This window comes from Anastrepha obliqua, chromosome 5, assembly GCF_027943255.1.
Source record: "Anastrepha obliqua isolate idAnaObli1 chromosome 5, idAnaObli1_1.0, whole genome shotgun sequence".
Lineage (NCBI taxonomy): Eukaryota > Metazoa > Arthropoda > Insecta > Diptera > Tephritidae > Anastrepha > Anastrepha obliqua.
In genome coordinates this window covers 49,283,597-49,311,555 of record NC_072896.1, presented here as the reverse complement: position 1 = coordinate 49,311,555, position 27,959 = coordinate 49,283,597, and the positions used below count along the sequence as shown (strand labels likewise).

At 36.8% G+C, this 27,959-nt stretch overlaps 2 protein-coding genes across 2 annotated transcripts in view; both read left to right on the top strand.

Annotated features, from left to right (window-relative positions):
- The window catches only part of LOC129248733 (cell adhesion molecule Dscam2-like), a 177,557-nt gene that overhangs the window by 87,312 nt on the left and 62,286 nt on the right, over positions 1 to 27,959 (top strand). The window contains 5 exon segments of the mRNA XM_054888350.1: positions 1,079 to 1,215; positions 10,132 to 10,291; positions 10,622 to 10,732; positions 16,373 to 16,375; positions 17,550 to 17,708. Of these exon segments, the coding sequence (XP_054744325.1) occupies positions 1,079 to 1,215; positions 10,132 to 10,291; positions 10,622 to 10,732; positions 16,373 to 16,375; positions 17,550 to 17,708 (570 nt within the window).
- LOC129248438 (uncharacterized) lies at positions 23,639 to 26,376 on the top strand. Its single transcript, XM_054887986.1, has 2 exons — positions 23,639 to 24,375; positions 24,451 to 26,376. Exons 1-2 carry the CDS (start codon positions 24,124 to 24,126, stop codon positions 25,999 to 26,001), a joined length of 1,803 nt encoding a protein of 600 aa, XP_054743961.1. The 5' UTR covers positions 23,639 to 24,123; the 3' UTR covers positions 26,002 to 26,376.

Sequence of the window (27,959 nt, the reverse complement as noted above, 5' to 3'; positions counted from 1 at the left end):
GAATAGTGGATTGGTCATGACCTTTTGATTTTAATTTGTGGGAGTATGTAAAATCTAAATGCCAATTCAGGTATTGGAAGCCAACATTACTAAAGTTATTCGCGAGATACCGATCGAAGTCCTGGTGTTTGCGGATGGCCGGATTACGGTGCAGTTGCGGACAACATTTGAAAGGGATGATCTTTAAAACTAAATGTCATGAATGATTCTAGAAAAAAATAATAAAAATTTGAATTTTCGTTGGTTTATTTCACTTTCGATACCTCCAAGTTGATCTCCTTTTACGAAATAATGTTACCACTCGTATTTGTCTAGCACCAAATTTGATACTATTCTACAAGTTCCGTATTCTCCTGACACGGCCTTGTGTGAATTTTTGCAATTTACACGTCTCAAGCCACTATTTTTCAGAAATGTAATTATTTTCCTTAAGGGGACAGATACCTGTAAAAGGCCATATTTTTCCTGATTTTTATTAAAAACTCAAGAAGGTCGCAGAGGGGCTTCTCAATCGGAGGGCATTGTAGCATCGGCGTCAGTGACCTGAATATAAAAACCCAAAATTTTATTTGTTTATTAATGTCATAATTTCTAGTAGAAAGTAATTTCACATAGAAAGTAATATCATAAAAAAGATGTGTGCAAAATATCAGGGAGATCGGTAAATAATTTTTCGAGTTATCGTGTACGCCGATTCGTAAAATATAGTTTTGAGAAAAACGCGTCTAAAGTTTGAATACATGAAAATTCAACGTAACTATACCTCTCCCAGCGGTCGAACGCAAAGAATAGAAGCCTCACGGTTGACGATCTATAATATAAGAAATACTTAAATTAACGTTCTAAAATTTTTTTGAATTATATTAACATTTTGAATTATTATAGAACATTTGAATTATATTAACATTTTATGAAAAAAAAAATTGTTTTTTCGAAATTTTACATGCATCTGTCCTTTCAAGATATATAACAATAATAATATAATAAAATAATGTATTGTGAAATATTGATTTAGTGTTATTTTCCATATATTAAACAAAATAAATAAGTAAACTTTTTTTTCTATATTTTCTTGCAGAAGTGGCACCGCAACTAATTTATAAATTCATCGAACAAACCATACAGCCTGGCCCGTCAGTCTCGTTAAAGTGCAGTGCTAGCGGAAATCCAACACCAAAAATCGTTTGGCACTTAGATGGTTTTCCACTACCAAATGTAAGTGTGTTAGTGTTTCAGAAATGTAAATAACTGTATACTTAGAGGAATATAGGAATACTTTCACATTCACTGAACCGACTAATGATAACTTAAGTTGGGCAAAATTTCATCTCCATAGCGCTGAAGTGCAAAACAGTCGTTCTCATCCAAATTAACTTAGAAGACATCTTTACACGCACACATACGCACACATATAACTATTTCTTATGCAAGTTGAATTTATTTATACCACAATTAACCAGAATGCGGTTCTCCTTCGAAACAAAATAAAAACAAAAAACAAGTGTGCTAAATATACTCTGGCCTCAATAGAATTACGTTATAACTGTTTATTAGCGAAGGATTAAAAACATTAACTCGATTACTTAGCTGTCAGTCAAGTGCGTGCACGTTCATAGAAGACAGGTTGTCTGTATCATTTGCTGTTGCTGCTAGAAACGTCTTCATATTTCAAATTCAATTTTTTCATTTGCGGATATTGTATGCACATACACCTCCATACATACATATATACATACACATATAGAATTCAGTGGGGCATCTACGCGCCAGTGCTGTCAACAAGAAGTTTGAATATGACATATTGTAGAAAACAGGCACACACACAGGAAGATGCATAGTGAAGTCAATTTTATATTCTACAGTGCGGAGATGAGAGTAGAGCAATGCTAAAAGTATTAGAAACCACTGGAGGAGTTGCCACATACTTGTGGCGTGTGCTTGAACATAGCAATGCTTGGAATATTTTCGAATTTCATTACCAACTTCAACACATACTCAAACGCGGAACATGCACACATGCCCACAGAAATAAACTACATAGTAGTAGAAGACACACACATCACATCTTCAACGTTGGCTATCCTGTGGCTCCGGTGCTCTACCAGTTAGTTGCCTGAGCTGCTGTTGCTATTCCTCTCCATGCTTCACTTAAGCGTTATTGCTTTGCATATACGCTTTCTTTTAATGTTGCAGATGATTATTTCTGTTGTTGTAGTTGTTACTGATGGCTGCTGGAACAAGCGACGTGGCGAATATTTTGCATAACTCGCATTTTGATGTTATGCACGAGAGGATACGCAAATTAAAGTCATCGTCAGAGTTGTACGCTTTCCAATTCTCCAACGCCTTCGTCTTCAACCGTCATCACTACAACTTTCTATATACTTTACATATATATGCAAAGGGTGTTTTTATTTATTTTGAAAGTAGCTAAACGATCAACTAAATTGCCAATATTGTATTTTGCCTAGCTTCTTCTCAAGTTCATGATAGGGGACATGATGATATTTGAGAAATGAAGAAGCTAGCAGTTTTAGTCCTCCTTCGAACGCTGTATGGTACTTACGGAAGCTTTTTCATGCCAATCATACACTCGGTGGTATGTCATTGCCTGTCGAAGAGCAAATCAGTATTCTATAAATACTTATATACAGTGTAATTGGCACTTACTCCCTTTCTGGCTGTTTGGCCGAGTTCCTCCTCCCATTTGTGGTGCGCGTCTTGATGTTATTACACAAATAGAGGGACCTACAGTTTCAAGCGGACTCCAAATGGCACATATTTTTTATGAGGAGCTTTTCTAATGGCAGAAATACACTCGGAGGTTTGACACTGCCTGTCGAGGAACGACCGATACTACAAAAAATCTTCTTCATTTTGGTATTTCATGCACGGAGATTTGAACTCCCAATGGTAGACTAGCATCATCTCATTCGGCTACGGCGACCAGTATTAGAAAACACTATTTCTCGCATTTGATTTTTCATGTTCGCAGTGGGCTTTGAATCGCAGTCCTGCAGTTGTGGTCATGCACAAATACATTGGGCTCAGACTATCGTATTAGGGCATTTAGTATTACTTCTTGTATACCTGACGACAAAAAACTGAAATCAAACGGAAACTCCAATTTACATATTTACCATGCTTTTCGGTATAATCATCTCAAATGAGGTATTGCATTTCGCGTCTAAGTGGGCCCTGTCACGGACTACCACTTAGCCTAGCATGACTTCACCAGATGACGTTGTTCAATACCAGCCATCAGAGGACATTGGGTCATTGGGAAAAGTTTTCCAAGCCATACCATTTGATACCAAACGAGATTTCAGATAGAGGGACTCGCTCTTATGCGACTTCTTTAATCTGATTTTTGAAATATTGTACGCGCCGCAGAACTTACTCGCTCAGGCACTATTTATTAAAAGAGCTTACGATTACTGCCATATGCCGATTATATTCACATCATCAGCCGTAACAACTGCGCTGTTAGTTCTACCTCACCTTAACTGGATAAAGAAGTAAATCTCAAACAAACGATCGGCGTACTCGCGAATTGCCACCTATGTCACTATCCGTTTGTCTAGGAACCAGCATAAGCACCGATAGCCATGTCAGCCTTGAAATTCAATGGAAAATCTTTCTTGCCAACAAGTGCTGCTTTGGACTAAGTAGACAATTGAGCTGTAAGGTCCTCTCTTGACGAACAAAACTAACACTGTGTAAGGTCCCATCATGCCCGTCCTGTCGTATCTAACATGTGTTACAGAAGCTTAGACGATCACAATATCCTGGATTCTTTGGAGTGTTTGAGAGAAAGATTCTGCGGACGATTTTTGAACCTTTGCACATTGGTGACTTCGAGTATTGTAGGCGATGGAACAATGAGCTGCACGAGGACATAGACATAGTGTACCGAGTAAAGATCTAGCGGCTCCGTTGGCTCGGTCAAGTAATCCGAAAGGCTACAAGCGGTCTGGCTTTGAAAGTATTCGATGCGGTATCAGCTGTGATAGAAGAAGAAAACACAACCAATGTAATCATCTATAACATCTTATATCTTCAATAATGCCCCGAATTTTTAATGTTTTATTTGCATAGATCAATGGTTTGACATATCAAAGTAACCTTAATCATTGACATTACGTTATGTAGCCAGTCAAGTGATGTGCCCATTTCTTCAAATCATTCTGTCTTCTAGAATTCACTCTAACGGAGTATACTTTCCGAAACTATATACATATCAACGTCCTGCTGACTGATGAAACAGAAAGTCTCTAATCATATTATGAAGTTCCATTCTCAGTACTAAAAATGTTTGAACCACTAATACCTCCACGTTTTCAAAATGTAATTGATTCTTGTAAGACTCTCGTTACTCAAAATATGACAATTTAATAATTTCAAATACTAATTAAGCCTAAAAATAACTCTCCGTTAAACATGATTTCATTGTAAAAAGTGAATTTTCTGTCCATTCGGTGAGACTAAAATTACAGTACATTCTGGATCTCGTAGAACATATTCCACGAAGCGCTCGGGAAGAGACTTAGTCGCTATCAAATAAACAAATTTGGAACCTTGAACACATTCACTTCCACAGTGGCACGCACACTATGAACTCGTATTGAATAAATGCAACCCATGAAAGTAATCGTAGGCTTAAATTAATTCGTCATATTGCGTATGAGCTCCTTAGGTGTTCAATTATACCCACCGAGCTTAAGCTGGAAAAATTTTGAATTGCACTCTGATTCCAGAAATCACGTCTTGGTTTTTTTTATTAACTCCAGTCATACTTGTGTTGACCATCCAAGGTGTCATATCCAAGATGAGTAATATTTAAAAAAAATTGCAATACCAATTGATATCAGACGAACACTTGCCACACAACTTATACTCGTATTTCCAATAATTCGCTATCTCGAACTTATCTACAGTCGAATGTATTTTCAATCTGCTTGGACTTGAACTTGGCGTTACCAACTTAGCGTTAGGCGTCTTAACTATCTATAAGAAATTACCTACTATATCTCGAGCGAATACTGTTTTTCGCCAATGCTATCCACTCAACCTTTGCATAGCAAGGAGGGTGACGTCATCAACGTGCTCCAGTTCTTCTAGTTTTTCGGACATAAGTGTTCCAAACATAAATTTCCTTGAATAACTATTTAGACAGATACCATCTACATCTAGAAATACACCCGTTACATGCATATTTCTCTACGCCACAACTTTAGCAATGCCATCATCACCGTCTAGCGTTTGGATTGGCACACCAATGCCGTTGCAAGGATGCGAGCCATTTCATAGCCCTTTCTACTTTGGAGTTGTAAAGAATACGGAGAATGTGGCTGTGGTGCTGGATGCACTGCTGTTGTGGTGCTTTGGCGCTTTGCGTCCGTGTTCTTTGATAGCAGCCACGCAGCAGCAGTGGTGGGAGCAGAGCCTGTAAACTATAAAAACTACTACTATCGCAGCTCAACCTTACTATTCTCCACATATGCGTAAAAGCATCGAAAAGGCAAAACAAAGGGCAAATATAAGAACAAACTTTAGCTTTGAGAAATTTTGAATACTCTGGACTTGATATTTATGTTAAAATTCAAATAGGCAAATAAAAATAAAATTCTTATGCAAATAAAAGCATTACAAAGTTTTCTGTTAACATTTTGTGTTGTGGTACGTATTTGTTTTTCACGAAGAAATTTAAACAATAAATCTCTTCAATATTTTGTTCAAATCGCGGTATTGAAATAAGTTTTTTATGGGCAGAAATTATTCGAGAGTATGCCGTTGTTAGCGAAATGTAATGGCTTTTTCAAAAATGTGAAGAACCAGTTGCGGGCTTGTGCGTGACTGTCATACGCCTTTATCAGGTTCTAAGTCACCGTTAGTGTGGTCATGATTTATTAAATGACAGAACTATATATTATTTTTAATAGTGGTTACCTCCCGACAGACAATGCAAACAGCTGAGAGCATTTTTACAGTGGATGTTAGTGGAATATCATCAAGAACAGACCATAAATTAGAGGTGAAACGGGACCAAATACTCGTACCTAACAAAAAGCCAAGTATAGAAATATTTAGTAGGTAGAGTAAAAAGGTCTGAATGTTATAGCGATGTAAGGCGCATATTGCTCTTCAAAAAAACTTCTTGGACTGCTTTTTGTTTGGTGACACAGGTTGTGTATGACAGTTTGTGCTGTGCATCCTGATGTTTTTCACATACAGGATTACCTACAGTTTCACGCCGCTTCCAAACGAAAGAAATACACACGGAGGCTTGACATTTTCTTCCGAGAAGCGACCGCTATTGGAAACAATTTTTTTTTCCTACCCGTAGTTTCAAACCAGTGCATTAGCGAAGGCATTTGGCTATGGCGGCCTAAAAGTAAGCAAAAATATAACACAAATATGTGTTAACTTGTATTTGGAAGCACTGGCCTAAGCATGCCATTTGATCAATTGATGTACCACAATTTTTGAGCATTGGAGTTTTAAGCGAGCAGAGAATTGATGAATCAAAAGCGGTTACAATAGGCTCCCTGAACATCAATACAATTGTTCCAAGAAGATTCCAATTTATGAATTCCATCCACCTAAGGTGAGAATCTGGAAGGGCTACAAAATACGCTTCCACAACTGTTATGACCTCATCATTTGATGAAAACCGCTTTCCATGCATGGATGTTTTTAGATCTGGAAACAGATGGAAGCCGCTAGGGGCCAAATCTGGTGAATACGATGGATGTGCCAACAATGCGAGCTTTAGCTTATAGATTTTAGCCATTGTCAAAATGCTATTGTGACACAACGCATTGCCCTGATGAATTTTTTGAAAGAATTTTTTTTCTCGTTTTCTTCGGCTTCGAACCAGACTTACACTACTCTTACATTATTTACATTTATCAATTAGTTCCAATTATTATTAAAATTAAAAAAGGAACATCTTTTTAAACAAAAAAAGTTGTGTGCCAAACTCCACTTGGCAGGCAAAGCATAGGCTAATAGTGCAAGCGCTCTAAGTTCTATATATTTTTTCATCTTTTGTGTCATAGAAGTGGCACAAAGCATTACAAACCGGAAAGTGTGGTACTTGCCTTTCGGCTAACCACATTAACCTACCTTTTTATTACCTTTCTATGAAGTTCTTCAGATCTGTTCTGCGCGATGCAATTTTGTTACTACTTACATACTGGTTGCCATGTTGCTCATAACGGAATAGCTTTCCGCTGACTCAAATATAGTATCAACCTGGTTTTCAACATAAAGTGGTCTGCCCTACCCGCATGCTCGAGGTTTTCTTTTGTTTGCAAACTGAAACTGAAAAAAAAACAGGGTTCAGTCTCTTCAATTACTTCTTTTGCACATAAAGTGCAGAGCGCATAATCCTCTTGTTTAAGTCTATAAAGGAATGATTTGAAGCAACAATTTCCCGTCAGTATTTGAGTCAAGTGGAAATCCTCTTCCCTATGTCGCCTACCCCCTTGGAATCGAAGGTATAGTGGCAGCATAAGGCAGCACGTCCGTTGCCTGCGCGATCCCATATTTCTTGCCATTACCGTATACCTCTGCTTTCTCGCTTCACGCTTCGCCACTAACAGTCCCCCAATTACAAGTCCCGCCCCTGCGGATGTAATTCGGCACGCGCCGCATACTTCAAAAGCACTGAGTCGATATAACGACCTAGGGGTCAATTCTCCTTCTGTGTAAACCTGAAGTGAAGAAAAGTTTTCAATTTAATATTTAATAGCTTCTCTGTTATTTATTGTAACTGATACTAGTCATCGTGGCATGGAATTTACGAGATGTACCAACTGCGGACCACTTCAGGACACGAAAAACTTGTTTGTACGCTTAGCGTTGTCGATTGGAGCATTTTTCTGTTGGTACATCCACGATTCAGCGTGGACGTCTTCGACAAAATTCAATAAAACATTATCCACATTATGCATTCTGCGTTCATCTTATGAGAAATAAATCAAGTTAGGGACTTTCTACGGTAGCTAAAAGCTACTCCAGTTCATAAGAGAGCCACCGTAGATGTTTCGGGAGTGCCTCTCGAATATCTCACCAATACTTTTGATAACCATCAGGCCCATCGAGATTAAATTTTTTTTCATCGTTAAAAATTATGGATCGCCATTCATTTTCTCCGAACTTATAGCCAGTCTATTCGGCTTAGCCAGTCCATTTTCATATTTTAAACTCGAATCTTCACTCAAACTCACTGGATTACTCTATCCGTAAAATTGCGAGAAAGTTCAGATTTGATGGTATTATTCACAGGCAACTGTCTTATCTTTCTCGCACACCTGTCGTTAATCTTAGACTATGGATCAGTCGTTTAATTTTTCTATCTCCGTTAGGTTTTTATTTTTCAAAAATTTGTGTATGGCATTTTTACTTCGATTTACTTTTAGCGCTGTTTTGCGAGCTGAAACTGCCGCTTCACTAGGGCCTAGAAAACTGGCGCGCTCCTCGGCAGATAGCTCTCTTCCTCTTGGCATACAAGGTCCGGCTCTCGAAGTGTAATCAATTAAAAACGCCACAAATTTAGTTTGGAAAATTACTTTTATTCAATTCAGAGTAAAAAATGTGTGAAAATAATACAAAATTAAGAATCAATTCATTTTTGCTCGATATGACCACCTTTTGCCTTGACTATGGCCTTGAGATGCTCCAGAAACGAATTGTAAGCTGCACGAATGTGACTTGCAGGTGTTTTAGCCCAATCGCTGACAATGGCTTTTCAGCGCGTCGAGATTGGAGAATCTTTTAGTTCGGGCCTTGCTCTCCAAAACGACTCAAAGAGAATAATCCATCAGATTCGCATCTGGTGAATTTGAAAGCTTTTGTGTGGACGTTATGAAGTTCGGAATGTTGTGTTTTAGCCATTCTTGGTTCACTCGAGCTTTGTTAGACGGTGCAGAGTCCTGTTGAAACGTCCGTGGTCTGCCACCGAAATGTTTGTCTGCTCACGGCTTCGAAGCAACCTCCAGAATACTTTCCCGATAATTTTACCTTGACGCCAGGCTCGATGAAAATGATTGAAGAGCCAGATGGGCCCAAACCTTTACCCATGGCTGGTGCTACCTCCTGGTGTCCAATCGATGACTCAAAGTGTCGTATGAACGGTCGGTCAAATAAACTCTATCGTTTCAGGAGCTTACGAATTGCTCAATTTGAAAAATTTTCTCGTCAGAAAACACAATGCTCGGAAATTGACCGCTTTTCGTAGCTTCTTCGCTCTCTCAAGTCTGACTTGTTGCTGCCTTGTTGTGAGATCATGCGCTTCTTGGATCTTGTAAGGCTCGACTTTGAGATCGTTTTTCAGTGTGCGGCGCATGCTGCGGTCAGATATTTTTTAGTTCTTTCGCCATTTGGTTGGCACTTCGCCGTCGATTTCGCTCAAGTCGCTTCTTCACTTTTTGAACTATTTCACGTTGCTGTCTTTTGAAGACCACCTCCATGACGTTTCGTGATGCTACCAGTATTATTGTAACGAGTAATGGTGCGATAAACGAAATTTTTATTTACTATAAAGGGTTCGAGTTCACGAACAATCGCTGCTTGTGATTTTCTAGCCAAATATAATTCAATCTCACTATTACGCTTGAAATCCATTATTGATATTCTTTTTTCGTCAAAATGCTTCCGCGCGCTTGTAAACAATACTCTGGACTATCATTTAGCCAACTAACGGACAGCTGATGCCCTGCCGGACCCTGTAGTATCCTAAAAAGTTACTATACCTGCATGAAAATTATTAATGTGCTAATGGAAACTCCTCAACTTAGCTTAAGGAATCTCTTGTGAAGTGAAAAAATAAAAGCACTGTCCCTTCTTACTATTTCCTTCAAGAAACTCAATTTTCAAGCAACGCACAAACAAAAGCGCCCTAGAAGCAAAATATAAAATCATTTAATACATTATAAGGCAGCTTGAGAAAATATCCTGCAGCTATTTTAGAATAAAAATTATGAAGTTCTTTTATTATTGAAAGCTTTTTTGTTTAGTTGAATTGAAAGCATTCAAAACATCCTTTATTCCATATTTATTCTGATACATCATCTCAAATAAAATCCTTCAATAATACAGAACTTTTTATTTTCAATTTCCCCACAGAACGATCGACTCATGATTGGCCAATATGTCACAATGTTCGGCGATGTTATAAGCCATGTCAACATTAGTGCGGTGAAGTCGGAGGATGGCGGCGAATATGAGTGCAAGGCAATTTCGCGCGCAGGTGAAGCATCGCATTCGGCGCGTTTAAACATATACGGTGAGTCGAGTTACACACACAACAATACATAGAACAGACATACAAATACATGCAAGAATGCGAGCGGGTGTACGTAAGAACAGCTACATACAACAGCAAAGTCATATTAAAAGCAATAACAAAATAAATGCAATAACTTCTAAATGTGCAAAGTCAAGCAATTTTGTTTAGCTTTATAGACAGGATGCTGAAATACTTGGAGCATTTGCCTGAAATGAATGTCTGGCTTTTACGCTGAAATTTGAATTTGTATTTTTATTTGTTTGTTTAGCTGACATTTACTCAACCGAAAATTCTTCATCACTCTTCTACGCTCTATTCCCCACACAGGTATGCCATACGTGCGCTTGATGCCGAAATTATCTGCAGTGGCGGGAAAGACATTTTTTCTAAAATGTCCCGTGGCAGGATATCCCATTGACAGCATCATCATAGAGAAAGGTAAAGCATACACGTTCAAATTTATTAATTTGCCAACATTCATACACACACATACACTGCCACACATACACATATTGGTAGGAACGTACATTTATTCTGATGTAAATACGAAAGTAGTTTTGTGTGTCCTTTACTGACAGGTCACAGCAGCTGCACTGTTGCCAGTCATCAGCAATAGGGGACGTTGCGAATGAAATTCTCTTTCTGCGGGTATTTCCGCTCTACGGGTTTATTACATATTGTATAAAAGCATGCGGCATGTGGCATGTAGCATGTGCCAAGTGGCGAGTCCTAGGCTTTGCATATTTAGCCGATATGCATGTATGCACATGGAAATGTATGTATCTACATGCAATCGTACTAGGGTGATTCGCTGAGTGACAACGCTGGAAAATCAGTTTCGAACTTTATTTAAAATATTAAGGTAAAAATACGTTTAAATGCAGGCAGGCAGTTACCTTTTAGATTGAAAGTAGTGCCAGAAAGAGTAAGTGAAATAAAACGACAGAGTTTTGAAAATATTAAAAATATATGGTATATTGTGCCCCAAAAGGTAACCACGGCTGTAAAAAAATAAAAATATATTTAAAAAGTCGCTTCAGAAAGAAGTAAAGTAATGTTTAAAGGTGCGGACAGACATTGCAGGCAAAATAATTTCATTTTTCTGTGTGAATATCCGAAAGCAGCAAAGCAGGCAAATACGAAAGTTGTAGAGGAGACTAAAAAAGTCTGATTGCAATTATGGGAATGCAGAATAGCGGAAAAACAGTTAAGGAATGTTCTCAAATTGAGAAAGTAGTCAAATTCAAAAATCGTAAAGGAAACTTGCATAGTCTGACTGCTAGGAGTTAGACAAGGTTGTCTGTTAAATTCGATCTTATTTTCCTTCGAATTTCTATCAGGTCGAATAAATGTAGCTGATGTACGCTAATGACTTAGTACTTCTTGAAGAGTCGCCGACCAACCTACAGGATATGGTCGATCCAATATGAGATTATAGCTTTCAATGGCGCCTTAAATTTAATTTGTCAAGATCTAAATGTATGGTGTTTAGGGTGTGCAGCAGAATTCCTGCTTCACGCAGTTGGAAGTTGCGATGAAAATATAGAGACTGCCAATGAATATATAATATAAATATCTTGGCGTACTTCAAACTGTTTTACAGCGAGCATTAGAATTTAATTAAAGCTTGCCGGCTCCAAAACAGCAATAAATGCTACATGGCTAAAATATATAAATAACCCTCAGAATTCCATTTCTAAAAAACTAAAAATCGTTGATGCGTGCTCAAGTGTAGAAAATTATGAGCCAATAGAGAGACGTTTGCTTTTTTTTTATTGATCTTTATGCCTCCAAATACGCAGAATTATGTATATGATCCATATTGAAACAAATCCTTTTTTTTTTGTAGGGTAGACTAGCCAAAACAGCACTCAGACAGAATTAAGTCCTCCACTCGGGTTCCCTTTTTAATTTTCTTTAAATCTGCTCGACCTTCGAAGAAATCTGAGTAGGTCTTGTGGTGCCAAGAAGCCCAGGAGGTAGCTTTTTAACACATAAGTGCCAAAAATCTCAAGCCTGATTCGAGCGAAGGCGGGCAGACGCACAGAAAGTGGTCCGCCTTCTCATCCTCCTCTCTACATACTGGGCAGAGTGCAGTGTCTGAGATATCCGCCTTTTCCATGTGCTTTGCCCATAAAAAGTGTCATTAGTCGAACTAGTCTCCTACTGTCCTCTCTGAGGGGAGAAACTGCGACAATCGGTCGGACATGATTGGTAACATCAGTTTTGTCCATCCGCAGCCTCTCTCAGCCTGCCAAGCTTGCTTGTGTGTTGTGGTAGCCCGTTTGTTAACCGTAGCTTTGATGGCTGCAGAAGGGAGTGGCAGAACGGGCCCCGGGACAAAGAAGTTGGCCTCAGAGTCCATTCTGCCTAAAGAGTCAGAGATCTCGTTACCCCGCCTATATGTATGCCGACATAGTTTAACCTCGATTTACAGTACTCGACTACCATTTAAGTGGTTCCACAACAAAGTTCATCGCTTCTTGAACCGCATACACGTCTGCCTGAAACACAGATGCATGCATTCCAAGAACGAAGTGCAGTGATTCCACGTAGACACCATAGCCGAAACCGTGCTCGGTCCTGGAGCCATTCGTGAAAATCCGAGTTGCGCCTCTGCCAGCACCACACTGTATCTCATGTCAAGCACGACTCTGGAGGGCATGGAGTCATGTGGCATGGCGAGAATTGTTGGATCAAAGTCCATGCCTACTCTGTTGTCCAATGCCGGACAGGGGCCGTACCGATTCCCATTGTGTTTCAGCCTGCAGATGGCCTTCAAGGCCTCTCCTTGGATGAAAGCATCAAGTGGTGATAGATTAACCAAAGCATCTAATGTATACTCTCAGAGCTCATATGTATTATGTTTTGCACTGTTTTTTTCTCTACCAAATGACAGACTTCCGCGATGGTGTACACTGCGTTAAAAAATGGAAAGATTTCTCACAAGCTTTGAATATGAAGCCTCTAAATGTCTTTTATTCAGCTTCCTTGAGAGCATATAATCCATAGTTTTTAAAAAAACTAAATGCCAAAGAATTCTCAGTATTTTTAAACTAAGCCAAAAAAATCTACATCTCAGGATTTGTATCCTGTTCTATGACTTATAAACATCAACTCTTTCAGTGGTGACTTGTTTGGTTATGTAATAAGTTTGATCTTTTGAGCTTTTTATTCTAACTTAACTCATTTCTACCCCTTATCCAATTTGTAACTTGGATGTGCAGAAAATATTCAGCATGCCATTGGTACCTGTTCTACCTATATACACTTTCGTTCTGCATATTTTGGTGAAAAGACATTGAATCCTTTAAATATAAATATGATTTTGAACGGTAGTGATTATAAAGCTCTGTATGAATTTTTGTGTAGCTACCTAAAAACAGGAAGTTTATACTTAATAAAGTTTTGTAATTTGCTTGTTATTTGTTGTGTACTGATTAGTTTATATTTTCATTTGAGTGACAACTTACCTGTGGGCAAAAAGTAAGGTGAATTTGGTTGTAAAATGAAAAATCTTTATTTATTCTTGTAAATCAATTTCATCCCCTTCAAAATAATCCCCTCTCGATGAAATACACTTATGCCAACGATTTTTCCAATCCTCGAAACATGCCAAATAGTCCATTTTCGGTATAGCCATCAGCACCTTCTTCGATTCAGCTTTTATCTCCTCAATCAACTCGAAACGCGTTCCCCGGAGTGGTCTCTTGAGTTTTGGGAATAGCCAGAAGTCACACGGAGCCAAATCAGGTGAATACGGTGGTTGCGGAACGATATGCGTGGAATTTTTGGCGAAATGGTCACGAAGAACGAGTGCAGTGTGAGACGTTGCATTATCGTGATGCAAAAACCAAGAGTTGTTGGCCCATAATTCTAGTCTTTTTAGACGAATTGATTCACGTAAACGACGCATAACGCTCAAATAATACTCCTTACTAACAGTTTGGCCAAGTGGAAGGAATTCATAGTGCACCACACCACGAAAATCGAAAAAAACTGTCATCATGACCTTTATCTTTGAACGACTTTGATGTGCTCTTTTCGGTCTGGCCTCGCCTTTAGCACGATATTCGCTTAATTGGTCGGTTGTTTCAGGGTCGTAAGCATAAATCCAAGTCTTATCTCCCGAATGATGCGTTCGAGCTTGCCCTGATAGTCTGAAAGCATTGTTTCACACACATCAACGCGACAACTTTTTTCCAAGAAATTGAGAGTTTTCGGTACCAAACGTTTCGTAGGCCCAAATGGTCTTTCAAAATGGTTTTCACAGATCCTTCTGATATTCCGATCATATCAGTAAGGTCTTTAACAGTCGACCGACGATTTTTGAGCACTAACTCCTTCACTCTGTTGACGTCGATGGTCGTCCGGAGCGCTCCAAGTCATCAACACGTTCTCGACCCTCTTTGAAGTCTTTGTACCACTTATAAACATTTTTCTGCGACATGGTCGAATCACCAAATGCCTTCTGCAACATGCTAAGCGTTTCCGCAGCGGAAATTTCATTCCGCAAACATTGCTAAATCGGTCCAGAAATATGTATTTAGAGGCAAATCTTGCCCAGCCGCCGTATCCCCAGACATTGCACCTTCAGACTACCATCTATTTGAAGCAATGTAGTCAGCCCTTATTGGAGAGCGGTTCACTTCTTACGAGAGCATCGCAAACTGGCTCAATGAATGGATCAAGTCACAAGAACTCGAATTTTTCGTCAGAGAAATCCGCTGAAAGATGAAGTAAAGTTGTAGCTTCCAATGGCACAAGATTCCCATAATTAATTGTATTATTTAATTGTTTAAATAATTCGTAACTTTGGATGAAAAGAAAAGAGCGGAAACTTATTCCATACCCAATAAATTTGGGCTTAGACGCAAACAAAAAACGCAATCATTTATCCCACTAATAATGCCAAAGACAAGTTAGAGAAAGAGAATAGTTCTCCTGCAGTTTAATGAGTAGAAGTTGATTAGCTTACATCTGGCGCGGTATGATGGAATTGAATCCGAAAAATTCAGTGGCAGATATTTTATATGAGGAGCTTTTTCATGTCAGAAATACACTCGGAGGTTTGCCATTGCCTGACAAGGGGCGACCGCTATTAGAAAAATGTTTTTCTTAATTTTGGTAAGAGACTGAAAATACTACCCAAAAAAGCTACAAAAGAATGTGAGGAAATTTTATATTATCGACAACGACTACACAGTACGAGATACGATTTTATCCAAGATAACAAAATTGCATGAAATCCCAGACTAGCTAATTTTGCCACCAAGTGGGAGTGACTGATTTGTCAAAAATTTGTTTTAATAGAAACAATTTTCTAATAGCGGTCGCCCGTCGGCTGGTCAGGGTAGGAGGAGTTCGGCCAAACACCTAACAGAAGTGTATGCGCCAATTATTATTTTTTTATTGTTTATTCAAATAAAGATATTTTCTAGGATAAGTAAAGATTAGCAAGTGGCCAACACAGAATCGTTTTTTAATTTGGTTTTTCCGAGTAACAAATTCCTCAGGATAATATATTTGGATTGCCTCGGAACTCGTACGATTTTCAGCTTCAACGGAGCGCAAATAGCCGATTGTATTGAATTTGACAGTGCTCGGATTCGATACCCCGGGTATGAAACACCAAATAACAGAAAATGCATTTTCTAATAGCGCTCGCCCCTCCGCAAGTCATAACAAGCATCTGTTTATTTCTGCCTCCTCCTAAGAAACTATCACCCATTCGGCGGTATAAAACTTTAAGTTCTTCTATTTGTGGTACTTTCTGATCATAGGGTACAAAACATCCTAAAGATACACTCCAAATAAGCAAGTCGCCGGGCTATGACAGATTATAGGCTGAAATTTTAAAAGTGTGCCCGGAGTACACGGCGAAACTCTTGCATACAATATTCAGCTTTATTTGGATGAAAGAAAATATGCCAGAGGATTGGTTGCAGAATATTTTGATTGTTCTCCCAAAGGAAGGCAACCTTTCCCAGTGTAAAAGTTACTGCGAAATCATGCTTCTATTCATCACTTCCAAAGTACTGGTTTCAAGGTTTGGCAAATCTCTGAGAAATCAGCAAGCTGGTTTTCGTCCAAACCGTTCATGTATTGACCAGATTATGCTAATGAACGAATGACAGTCAACCCTTCAACTGATTTTCGTTGATTATTGGACGGCGTTTAACCGCATACACCGACAATTACGTTCTAGATATTGTAGCAGGTTAAACTCCCACTTATCCAGAATGGACCCCGACATATTACACATATGTCCAGCATTTGAAGGCACCCCGCATGATACTAACCACCTTTTCACAAGTCCCGTCAAAGCTACTCATCTAACACCCCTCTCCCACAGAAGCTGACAGCTTTAATCCGAGCACAATATTCGGATTTCAAGTGCAGAATACTACACAACGGAGAACTCTTAGATAGCATCACAGCCAGCGCCGGTGTTCGCCAAGGATGTCCGATTCGCTTTCTTATTGTTGTTGATGACTTCCTACACAATTCCGTAGATGATGATAGAAGAGGCATCTACTGGAACTGCGGAGAAGTTCAAGGTTTTGTAAACAAATATCTCCGGCGTAATCTCACGGTGTGGTGGCCAAACGTCATTAACAACGATGAGTTACATAAAAAGTGCAACTTGCAGCCAATGACCAGCTATATCAAATTACAAAAGTAGAGGAGGATAGACCATGCACTGCGAAAAGTTGCAACGGGTGTCTGCCGAAAAGCTTTTAATTGGAACTCCCAAGGAAGTCGAAAAAGGAGCCGACCTAATACTACATGAAGAAGATCGGTACAAGAAGAAATCTTTGAACGTGGGAAATCGTAGAAGGCACTAAAATTGCTAGCCAAAAATAGAACCAGATGGAAATTCTTTATGGGGAGACATTAGAATACTCGTCATTACTCGTTGTGTGTTCAAATGAAAGATGAAATTTCAAATAGCGTATAAATTTTAATTTCTCTACAGATCGATGGGTGTCGCTTTCAAGAGCTTACAACCAGCTTGTAATCATTTTATACCTCTTGAAAATTTCACAATTTAATCTCAGAAAATAAAAAAGTTCCATGACATTAGACTAATTTTAATTATGCCAATCGGGAGTTCCCAAAGTCCATTTATGGAATAACCCAAAAATTATAGATCACCCTAATACATTTCCATACATATGCGCACATGTTTGTACTTGGATGTGGGTTGTTTTGTTTTTGCCCTCGCATTCATGCGCTCATATTTTCATTGCAGATGGCGTCAGATTGCCAACCAATATATGACAGCGTGTGCAGAACGGTACCCTTCTCATCGAGAATGTGCAACGTACCGCCGACCAGGGCACCTACACTTGCATCGCCCGCAACAAGCACAACTACACGGCGCAACGTACGGTGGAGGTGAAAGTTTTGGGTGAGTTGAAGTTGATTGAAGCTGTAAAGTTATGTTGGTATTGGTATTTCCATTTTCGGGATATGTTGGGTTGCTGCAAATTCGGCTATTTCAGCAGACTAATTTTAATTTGTCTGGAGTAGTTAATGAAAAACCACAACGTTGATATTTGTGCGGTGCGCACACGAGAGTTGCTAAATTTGAAAACTTCAATAACAAACAAACAAAACCCAAATACTCGAATTGTATACAAGTGTGCACTTATAAAAGTACGAAATACTGCTCGTTAGAAATGGTCGAAATTAATTTTGGTTAATCGTTGTGGGTATTGGAAAACTTAGTAATTAAAAAAATATGTGGCAGTATTAAGCTCGGGAATATTTGGAAGAAAGTTGAAGAACATTTTTCACAATTCGAAGGGTAACAAAACATGGCAGGTATTTGTTAAAATAAAAATATAAAAATTATAAAACATTTTTTAGAACTTTTTTGAAGATATATTTGGAAACTTCATTTTACTTTAATTTTAATTTAACTTTAGTAAGACATTTTTATTTTTGAAACCTTTTTTTTGATAATATATTTGAAAATTTATTTATTTCAGTAAAAGGCTCTAGACTGTTTAGTCTACAAGTTAAGATATTTTTTCTATCGCTTTCAACCAATTACACCCTGTAAAATTGTTCATACATTTGTGGTGCGCTGCGCACAGGTTGTCATGAGAACGAATAAAATTTAAGGCTTACGATAAAGCGACTATCGTAAATTTCTTTCAATTCGTCATTTTTTGAATAATATTCAATTATAAAGCATTTCAACTTAACAATGCTGCATTTTATAATTTAAATATTTTTATTTACAATATTTATTAAATTTTTGGTATTTTTACAACGGTGGTTTGATACCAAGTTTTGCGTTGAACATTAAAGGTGGCGCGCTTTGTATTTGAAATCCGTGGTGAAAACATTTTTAGAGGTGTAGCCACGAGCAAACCGTTATTGGTTCTCAGCGAATTTGAAGGAATCAGCTGATCGGCTGACGAAACCGGGGCCATGACAACGGATTGTTTACGAAACAACTCATATTATTGTATGTTGTTACTTAGTAACCGTCTAAACAACGGATGATTGGACGAGTGTGTAAATACCTTTGAAATGAGTTGGCAGAATTCTACTACCGAGTACTCGTTGACGTGGGTGAACTCAGCTCCACAACAATTTTACAATCAGCTGATAAATATCTTTTTTGCAAGTCTATAAAATAATATCGAACTGTTTGGTAGTTTCTATTGCTTTCGCCTAATCTTACTCTTCACAAATAAGTAATTCCTCACCTTTTGTTTTTATGCCCACCGAGTCTGACAATACAGCGAATTCGGAAGGCACAATCATGTATTCTATCAATCTTGCCCAGTGACGTGGTAGTCCAAGAAGGACAGAATAAGAGACTGCGCCTTCCGAATCCACGGTGTCGTCAGACTCCATTAATAAACAAACAAAATAATGGGAATTGCTTATTTTTTGTGACGAGGAAGAGTAGGCGAAAGGAGTAGAAACTACCAAACACAAGAAACTATACACACACACACTTGCATCATGTGCATAAAAACGCAAAAAAATTGCATTTGGAGCCTTTATATTCATTTGTGCTTTCACAATTTAACGTACTGCACTTCGTTTTCATTAGTTTGTATAGTTAAAGTGTCACAAATCAAAATATTATCAAGTAATTCTTCCTTTTGTTTTATTCGCTAGTTTTGTATTGGTAAGGAGCCTGACGCACACTTGTCAAAATCGCGAAAAATAGAGTAGCAGTTTTCGGAATACGCCACCTACTGTATTCAATTCGCCTTGCGTTGACGTGGCAGCCAAAGTTATAGGTCGGTCACCATGGGGCCTTTATGTTCGTTGCGGTAATGATTTTGACTGACGTGACGTGGAAAGGTACCGTGGTACTACAATGAAATTATTGCCGCATATAAACAAAAAAGCAGCAGATGAAAGCAAGTACCATATTTCTTGGTGTGTAAACAGGCTTTTGTTGGTTGTGAAATATATTATAAAATGAATGCTTATTGAAGCCAAAGAGGGCTTTTTATACAATTTATGGTAGGCGTAGGCAGTGGATGCGATCATAACATCGGGATTGGGACGGACAGTTATTTTGCAGGACAACTTGGTTAAGCCTAACCTTGTCTATACTCTTTCAAGCTTTTATTCAAAAGATAAGAGTGCATTTGAATTGACTTAATTCATTTAAATTCTATTTAGTTTCTGCATTTAATTTGATATAATAAAAAATAATATCGATAAAATTTGCGTTATGAAGAATTGTTCTTCTTTAAACAGTTGTCATTTTCGCCGCACTTTCCCTACGGTAAAAGCAGAAAATTGCCAATTTTTGTGCATTCCGGCATGGCCTAAGGCAAGCATGTGGCGCTTTCGAATAAAATACACGAAATCTATTTTGCTTTTACTCGAATTCGTTGTCGCAACGGACGGAACGGACTCATTCTGATGGGCCTATTACTCGCTCCATTTCGGTTTTCACCATAAATGAAGGCCAACAGCTGCACAACATTTTACAATCAGCAAGATACCTAATATTAATTGTAAGCTTCCTCGTTGTTTTATTCTTGGCACGAGAGTTTAGCAAGGCTTTGGGAGCACCATAATGCGTTTATTGGTATAAGAAAGTGAACTGTAATGTTAGAAATTAGTTGAGAAAAAATCCTTAAGGTCTTTAAAATCATTTTCTATTTTCTTGAATTCTTTTTTAAATGTTCAAATTCAAATGCTATTTAAATTCAAGGATGATAGATTACCAGTCAGGCCCTAGTGAAAAATGAAATTGTGAGAGTAACTTCGGATGCCACGTCACTAGGGTAGCAGAATTCTGCCCACTCATTTGACACGCACTCACACATTCGTCCTCTCAGTTTTCCAGACAGCAACACAGCTTGGAGAGTGAGGACTGTGTTGACTTTTTTCGTGCAGCACCGACACAATCTCAGTTTTTTCATAAACAAAACGCTGTCACGACCCTTATTATGTCAGGCAATCAGCTGATTCTTTGAAATTCGGTGAAAATAATTAACGGTCAGATATTGACCACATCTTCCGAACTTTTATACCATAATTTAAATGCACTTTCGCGCTCGTAACTGCCTGTTATGTAAGTAGGGGTCGCAAAGATTTTTATGTGCATTAGGGTGCATCACTCTTCATACAAAAAAAAAAAAATGATAACTTTTTCTATCGGAATTATACAATTTATTGATTAATTTTTTAAGTACTTTTATGCAAAACTTTATGGATAAAACCCTCTTTCTTTCTTTTTTGAAAAAAATATTTTTCAAAAACAATTTTAGATATATAGTAAAATCTCGATTTTTGAAGGAAGTTTTAAGTCGGTTCAGTTCACGTAGATATTAATATTTTTTCGAAATATTTTGGCCAAAATCTTAAACTATTTTAACTCTTATAGTTCCGTTAGAAAAACCGCATTTTTGTGTTTGGTGAGACACCCTAACGCACATATTTAAATTTCTACTACGACAGCGTCACCTACCTACTTTGGGCTTCTCAATGTATTCACTACTATAAAATAAATCTGTAAATGACAGGCAGTTGAGAAAATGTGTCTCAGCAAATTTAAATCTGGTAGCGTTTTCTTTTCTTGTAGTAATGTTGCATATCTTCTGCTCTGTGCTTGAGCTGTAAAATTTTCTTGTTCTGTACTGAAATGTTGCACTCAACCGGTTGCAGAAAATGGAAGTGAATTATTAAATTGTATTATATTCAATTTACGATTTGAGGAATGTTTAAGTTTTTCTAGCTTTTTTTCTCATATAAAATATGCAACGCTTTCGCAGGGCATATGACAATATTCTCGCAATGTTGTTATATAATAAGGTGACATTTTTTCGAGAAAAGAAAACAGAAACTTCCCACCCGGCACTCAACGTTTCTATACACATATTTTAAATTTCAAATAATAAATAAATTTCTATACAAATATTTTTTAAATTTAAGAAAATTCTTATCAAAACGGCGATAACCATTTCATATGCAAAATATGCAGAAATTAGCAAAACAACAAAAAATATATTGTATATGTAGTATACCTAAATATTAAATTAAATTTGCACGCTATTCAAAATTTCAACTATTTTTCATTTGCACTGAATAATTCGCAACTCATAAAAAATATTTTCGCGTTTTTACTTGACGCTATTTCAATTACCTACCTGTAAAATGCATTTTTTAAGCAAGCCTGCTAAAAATACACAGCTACATACATACATACACATACATACCATACACTAGCGCACATACATATGTATGCGAAACAAATACACGCACATGTCGATATTTTTCTTCTCTACAAAAATGATGATTGAGTTGACCACCTACCAAATGAAAGAAAAATAAAGCTCAAACACACATATACGCATATATTTGTATGCATTCGCATAACACCCCCGCACATACACACACACACATACGCAACAGAAACTATTTTAATTGAACAGCTGCGTTTCTTCGTGCTTTGCTCTATTCCTCTTCCCTTTTTTAAATTTGTTAAAAAACTTCAGTATTCGTGTTTTTCTCCACCTCACTTCTATCTCTCTGTTTGTCCTGTGTGCATGTATTTCGTGCGCTATATGTTGTTGTTTGCTTTTCTTTATTGGCCTGCACACTATCAACAACATACAGGTTATTGCAATTATTGTATTTTGTTGTTATTCTTTTTTACGCACACAAAAATAATATTTTCGAATATGCATTGAGTTTTCTTTGACATGTCGCACTGAGTTATTGATGAAATGTGAAAATGCACTGATAAATGTTAATTAAGGATATTTGGAGCACATATTTTTACAAGCACTCGCATACTCAGCAATAACTGCATATATAAGTATGTAAAAGTATGTATACATCAGTAGAATTATAAAAAAAACACACACACAAATTCGCACGACGAGCATAACATTTATAATATAAAAATCGTTTATAAAATTAAAGCTATTAAAACACTGCCAATTTTTACCTCATAAGAATGCAATAAAGTTTCTGTAGTCGGCAATCAACAGTTGCATACGCATCGCGGCACAAAGCACCACCAACTTCATGCACATGCACATCAAAACTCTACTCGTCCTTCTCCTCACATAAAATTCCTCCAAGTCCTCGAGCATGGCTGAGCTTCCTAAACCTGCACTCATATATGTATATTTCTATACTTAAAAAAGACAAAAAAAAGTTCCTTCATATCACTTTGGAGGTTCTGTCAGTGCCATATTTTGCCTTCCTCGATTATTGCGCAAATGCATAGTTGTATGTACATTAGGGTGGTCCAAAAAAAAAACAAAGTTTTTTGTTTTTATGATATTGCGTTCTAAATTTCTTCTATAGTAAAAAGATAGGAACCTATTTAAAAAAAAATGTAAACCTATTTCATATTTTTTTGTATTTCATATTTTCTCGTACTGCCAACGCTTTGAAAATTAGCCTTGTACAAAAAAACTATATTACTTGGTATAAAAAGTTTGCAAATCAATATTATACTCTATGTTTTATTAAAAAAAAAAAAAGTTTTGTATATTTTTAATTTAAATTTTAATGAAGCAAAAAATACACAAAAATTAAAAAAAAATTGGAAATTAAAAAAATTTTAATAAATATAATTTTTTTTTTTTAATTTTAACATTTTAATAAATCTTTTTTTATAATATTCTTAATTTTATATTTTTCTAAATTCTATATTTTTTTAATTTAATTTTAATATAATAAATATTTTTTTTTTAATTTTAAAATTTTAGTAAATATATAATATATATATTTTTTTTTCAATTCTGGCCTTAAAACTGTTTAATGGCAAAATAATATAGGGGAGATCGGGGGGTCGTGAGACACGGGGGGTCATGAGACACGCTCACAGCCCTGAACTGAAGAGCGCGGCATCTGTCTGGTATCTGCGTAACTTCTTGCTAGCTTTCAATCATAATATTTACATGACAAATATTTTGTTCATGCAGGTTATTTGTGTGTCCTCATACCGCGACTCCACTTGTGTGATTGAAAGTTTTGCTGATAATCGTTTTTGTTGTTTCTTACACTTTGTTGAACAAGCTAATTATAAAAGTGCATGCATCAAAACCTTCCTTGGTGAGTAGCCTTTTGACCCACAACAAGAGTTTTGCGTAAATATTAAATGCATCCATAAAACAGTGGCCACATTGAAAATAAAGCAATTGGGGGGTCGTGAGACAGCGTATTCGGGGGGTCATGAGACATGCTATTTCCGTAATCTAGGAACATTTAATAGTATTCTACAGCCGTATCTCGCATTTCTGTGTTACGTTTAGTGTTATTTACACTGTATTGGATAAATACAGGGTTTTTGATAATTAATTATTTATTTTTCAGACATTATGGTGCGTCATAAGTATAGTCAGACTGTTAAACCTGCGATTGATGCCAATGTTTTTGTGGCTGCTATTAAGGAGGTTACAATCGCGAAAAAGTCTCTACGATCCGTTGGTAGCGCATATAAAATCGATAAGTCGAAATTGGCGCGCTACATTTCAAGTCTGATGGAAGCGAACATAGACCCCACAACCACTTCGAATGAAAAACTTGTTGATTTTGTTTCAAATTTACTCAAGAGAACTGGTGGAAAAAAGGTTTATATTTAATCGTGATATAATTGAATTTTCGTTATTTTTCAACCTTCAGACAATTTATTTTATATTCGACAGATATTTAGCGTAGAACAAGAAGACGAGTTAGTGCAATATCTTCTTCGTGCCAGCAAAATGTACTACGGTTTGTCTATTTGTGAGTTTTCCAAATTGGTCTACGAGTTTGCAATGAAGTGTAACATTGAATATCCAGTGGAGTGGGACATTCACGGCAAAGCGTCGTGGGACTGGTACAATGCATTTATGCATCGGCATCCAAATCTGTCTCTTCGTACGCCAGAGCAGATAAGCGCGAATCGCACCAAGGCCTTTTCAAAAGCCAATGTTGATGCATTTTTCGTTAACCTTGACCATGTGATGTTTCAAAAAAATATAAAATACGAGCCGCATCGCATATGGAATATGGACGAGACTGGCTGCCCGACGGTACCCACAAAAGCTGTACGAGTGATCACATTAAAAGGAGAAAGAAGAGTTGGACAGAAAACTTCAGCGGAAAGAGGCACAAATGTCTCTTTGGCGTTTGCCGTGAGTGCAGCTGGACAGTCCATTCCACCATTCTATATCTTTCCTAGGAAAAATATGCAGTCAACCTTTATGGACAATGCTCTTCCCGGTGCTATGGGTGTAGCAAACGAATCAGGTTGGATGACAGCACAAGAATTTGTCAAATATTTGGCACATTTCATCAAACACTCTAAGGCATCAAAAGATTCTCCAATTTTATTGCTTTTGGACAATCATACTTCTCATCTGAGTTTGGAGGCTATACAAATGGCGATCGATAATGGAATAACAATGCTATCTTTTCCTCCACACTGCTCTCACAGATTGCAGCCTCTTGATGTCAGCGTGTTCGGCCCATTCAAGAAAATGTTCCATAACATGTGTCAAGTTTGGATGAAGAACAATATTGGAAAAACTTTAGAACTAAGACATATAGCGCCTATCGCAGACAAATGTCTGGAAGCAAGTGCTACACCCAAGAATATCAGGTCCGGATTCCGTGCGGCAGGTATTCAACCATTCAATCCAAATGTGTTCTCTGCTGAAGATTACGAAGCAGCTGAGTTGATGGAGACAAATCTGACCTCTGCCGATGCCGATGCCATTAATTTGGAAGTACCCAGTCCATCAACGATGCCAAGCACATCGACGATTCCAAACACATCAGCTGCACCAATTCAGCATATATTACAAGAGGTTGGTCCTCTGAAACACAGCGCTCCGATCAAGAAATCTAATCGAGGTCGAAAATCAATGGGCAGCACTATTTTGACTTCGGAAGTTAACGTGGCCAATTTACGCCGAAAATCTGACGAAAAAAAAGCAAAAGATTCTCAGAATAAAGAAAACCAGAAGAACAAGGCAGCAAAAGCATTACCATCGAAGCGCGGACGTCCTAGAAAATCTTCGGTTGTAATGACGATTCAAAATATGTCGGACTCTGAAGATGAAGACTTTTGTATTATCTGCAAAGGTGTAATGCCCAAAAAATTAAACCGAAACAATTCGATTCACTGTAATACTTGCGATAGACCTGTTCACTTGAAATGTGCAAATTTAACAGCCGGCTATTACACCTGCATCCATTGTGAATCTGATTAATCTAATATTTTCTTTTTCGGATATTCATTGACTTGATTGATTAGGTATATTATTCATATTGTTCATATCAATTATATTGTAGAAGCCAATATATGCCTTTTTAACGATTGAAATAAAAAATTTTTATAAAATCAGGCCGTTTTCTTTCTGATGAAATTTGTGTCTCACAACCCCCCGAACATGCGAAAATCCGAAAAAAATGATTTTTGAGCAGGCAGGCAAAACTTAGAGATTTTTCTATAATTTTAAGAAATTAATCTTTTGTCAAAGTGTTGTTATACTTAATCACAATTAAAAAATTTTAATGTGCAGAAAAATGGATAGGTTATATTATGTTTATGGTCAAAAAACAAAACCCGTCTCATAACCCCCCGATCTCCCCTACCCTGTTTATTAAAAAAAACATGTATTATATATTTGTAATTTAAAACTTGATGAAGCAAACAAATATACCAAAATTAAGAAAAAATTGGATATTAAAAAATTTTAATATAATTAATTTTTTTTTTTTCATTTTAAATGAAGCAAAAAATACACCAAAATTAAAAAAAAATTGGAAATTAAAATATTTTAATAAATATTATTTTTTTTAATATTAAAATTTTAATAAATATTTTTTTACAATTTTCTTTAAAACTGGGCTAAAAAATTTTTTATAACAAAATAGTATACACTATCCTATTGCAAATCGATATTATACCATTTTTTAGCAAAAAAAACACCAAAATGAAAATAGGAAATTATAAAAAATGTTTAGTAAATATATATTTTTTAATTTTAAAACTTTAATAAATAAAACTTTTTTTAAATCTGCCCTAAAAAATCTTAACAGCAACAAACTAGTATACACTGTAGTAACTTCGAAGGTCGAAGTTTGAAAGGTCCGTGCAAAAATAAAAACTACTTCATGTTTTTTATTTTTCGACACAGTCTGATTTTAGGCTTATACACTTCGTCCAACGCTGTTCTAGTTTGTTAATACCTTCCGAGTAATAGTGTTTTTCCAAGTATAAAAAATAGTCATTCGTTTCTGTAATAACCTCCTCGTTTGAATAAAATCTTTTTCCCGCCAGCCATTTCTTCAAATTAGGGAAAAGTAGTAGTCCGAGGGAGCCTCGTCTGGAGCATAAGGGCGATGTGAAACGAGTTGGAGCCTTACTTCCATTAATTTTGCGACCACGATTGCAAATGCAATTTTCAAACATTGTGAAAATTTATAAAAATTTCAACAAATTTTCATCTAAATTTCACACTTTTTAATAAAGATTCTTTGAAAAATTTCAAGTATGCAAGATATAGCCCTATGCTCCGACTAGAAACAATAATAAGTGGAGAGAGATATGTTTTTATATAGTATAGTTTTTTTGTTTCTTAAAAATCCATCTAAAGGTATCAAGAATAAAAAAAAGAACAAATCAAATCAGGGTTTGAAGTGGCTCAAAAAACACGTTGATTTTTGACAACTTTTTTCCTGCCAGCCTGTCCAGTTTTCTCGGTGTTTTTTTCATTTTTTATGTGGAGGAAATGTGCAACACCTCGGCGATAAAAAAGTATGAAAAATCAATGAGATTTTTCACATACTTTAAACTGCATATTTTTTTAGAAGTTCTGATTAAAAGGGTGAAATTTAAAGGTACATTTACCGAAATTTTTTAATATTTTCCCAAAATGTGAAACTTGCATTTCTCTATATTTTGTAGGAGAATGTATTACTTTATAATTTCATGAAAAATTACTAAAAAAAACTTAGAAACAAGTAAATTGTCAAAAATTGCTAGTAGATCCTAGTACTATAGTTAATTAACGCAGAGCATTGTTATGTTGGTTTTAAAGGTTTTTAAATGGCCCCAACAATTTATTATTGCTATTTCATAACTTTTTCATATAACTTAGAAAGTTACATGTTTTTTGAGAGGTCGCTATAAAGAATAGTTAATTTTTTTGTTTCTTTTTTTGTG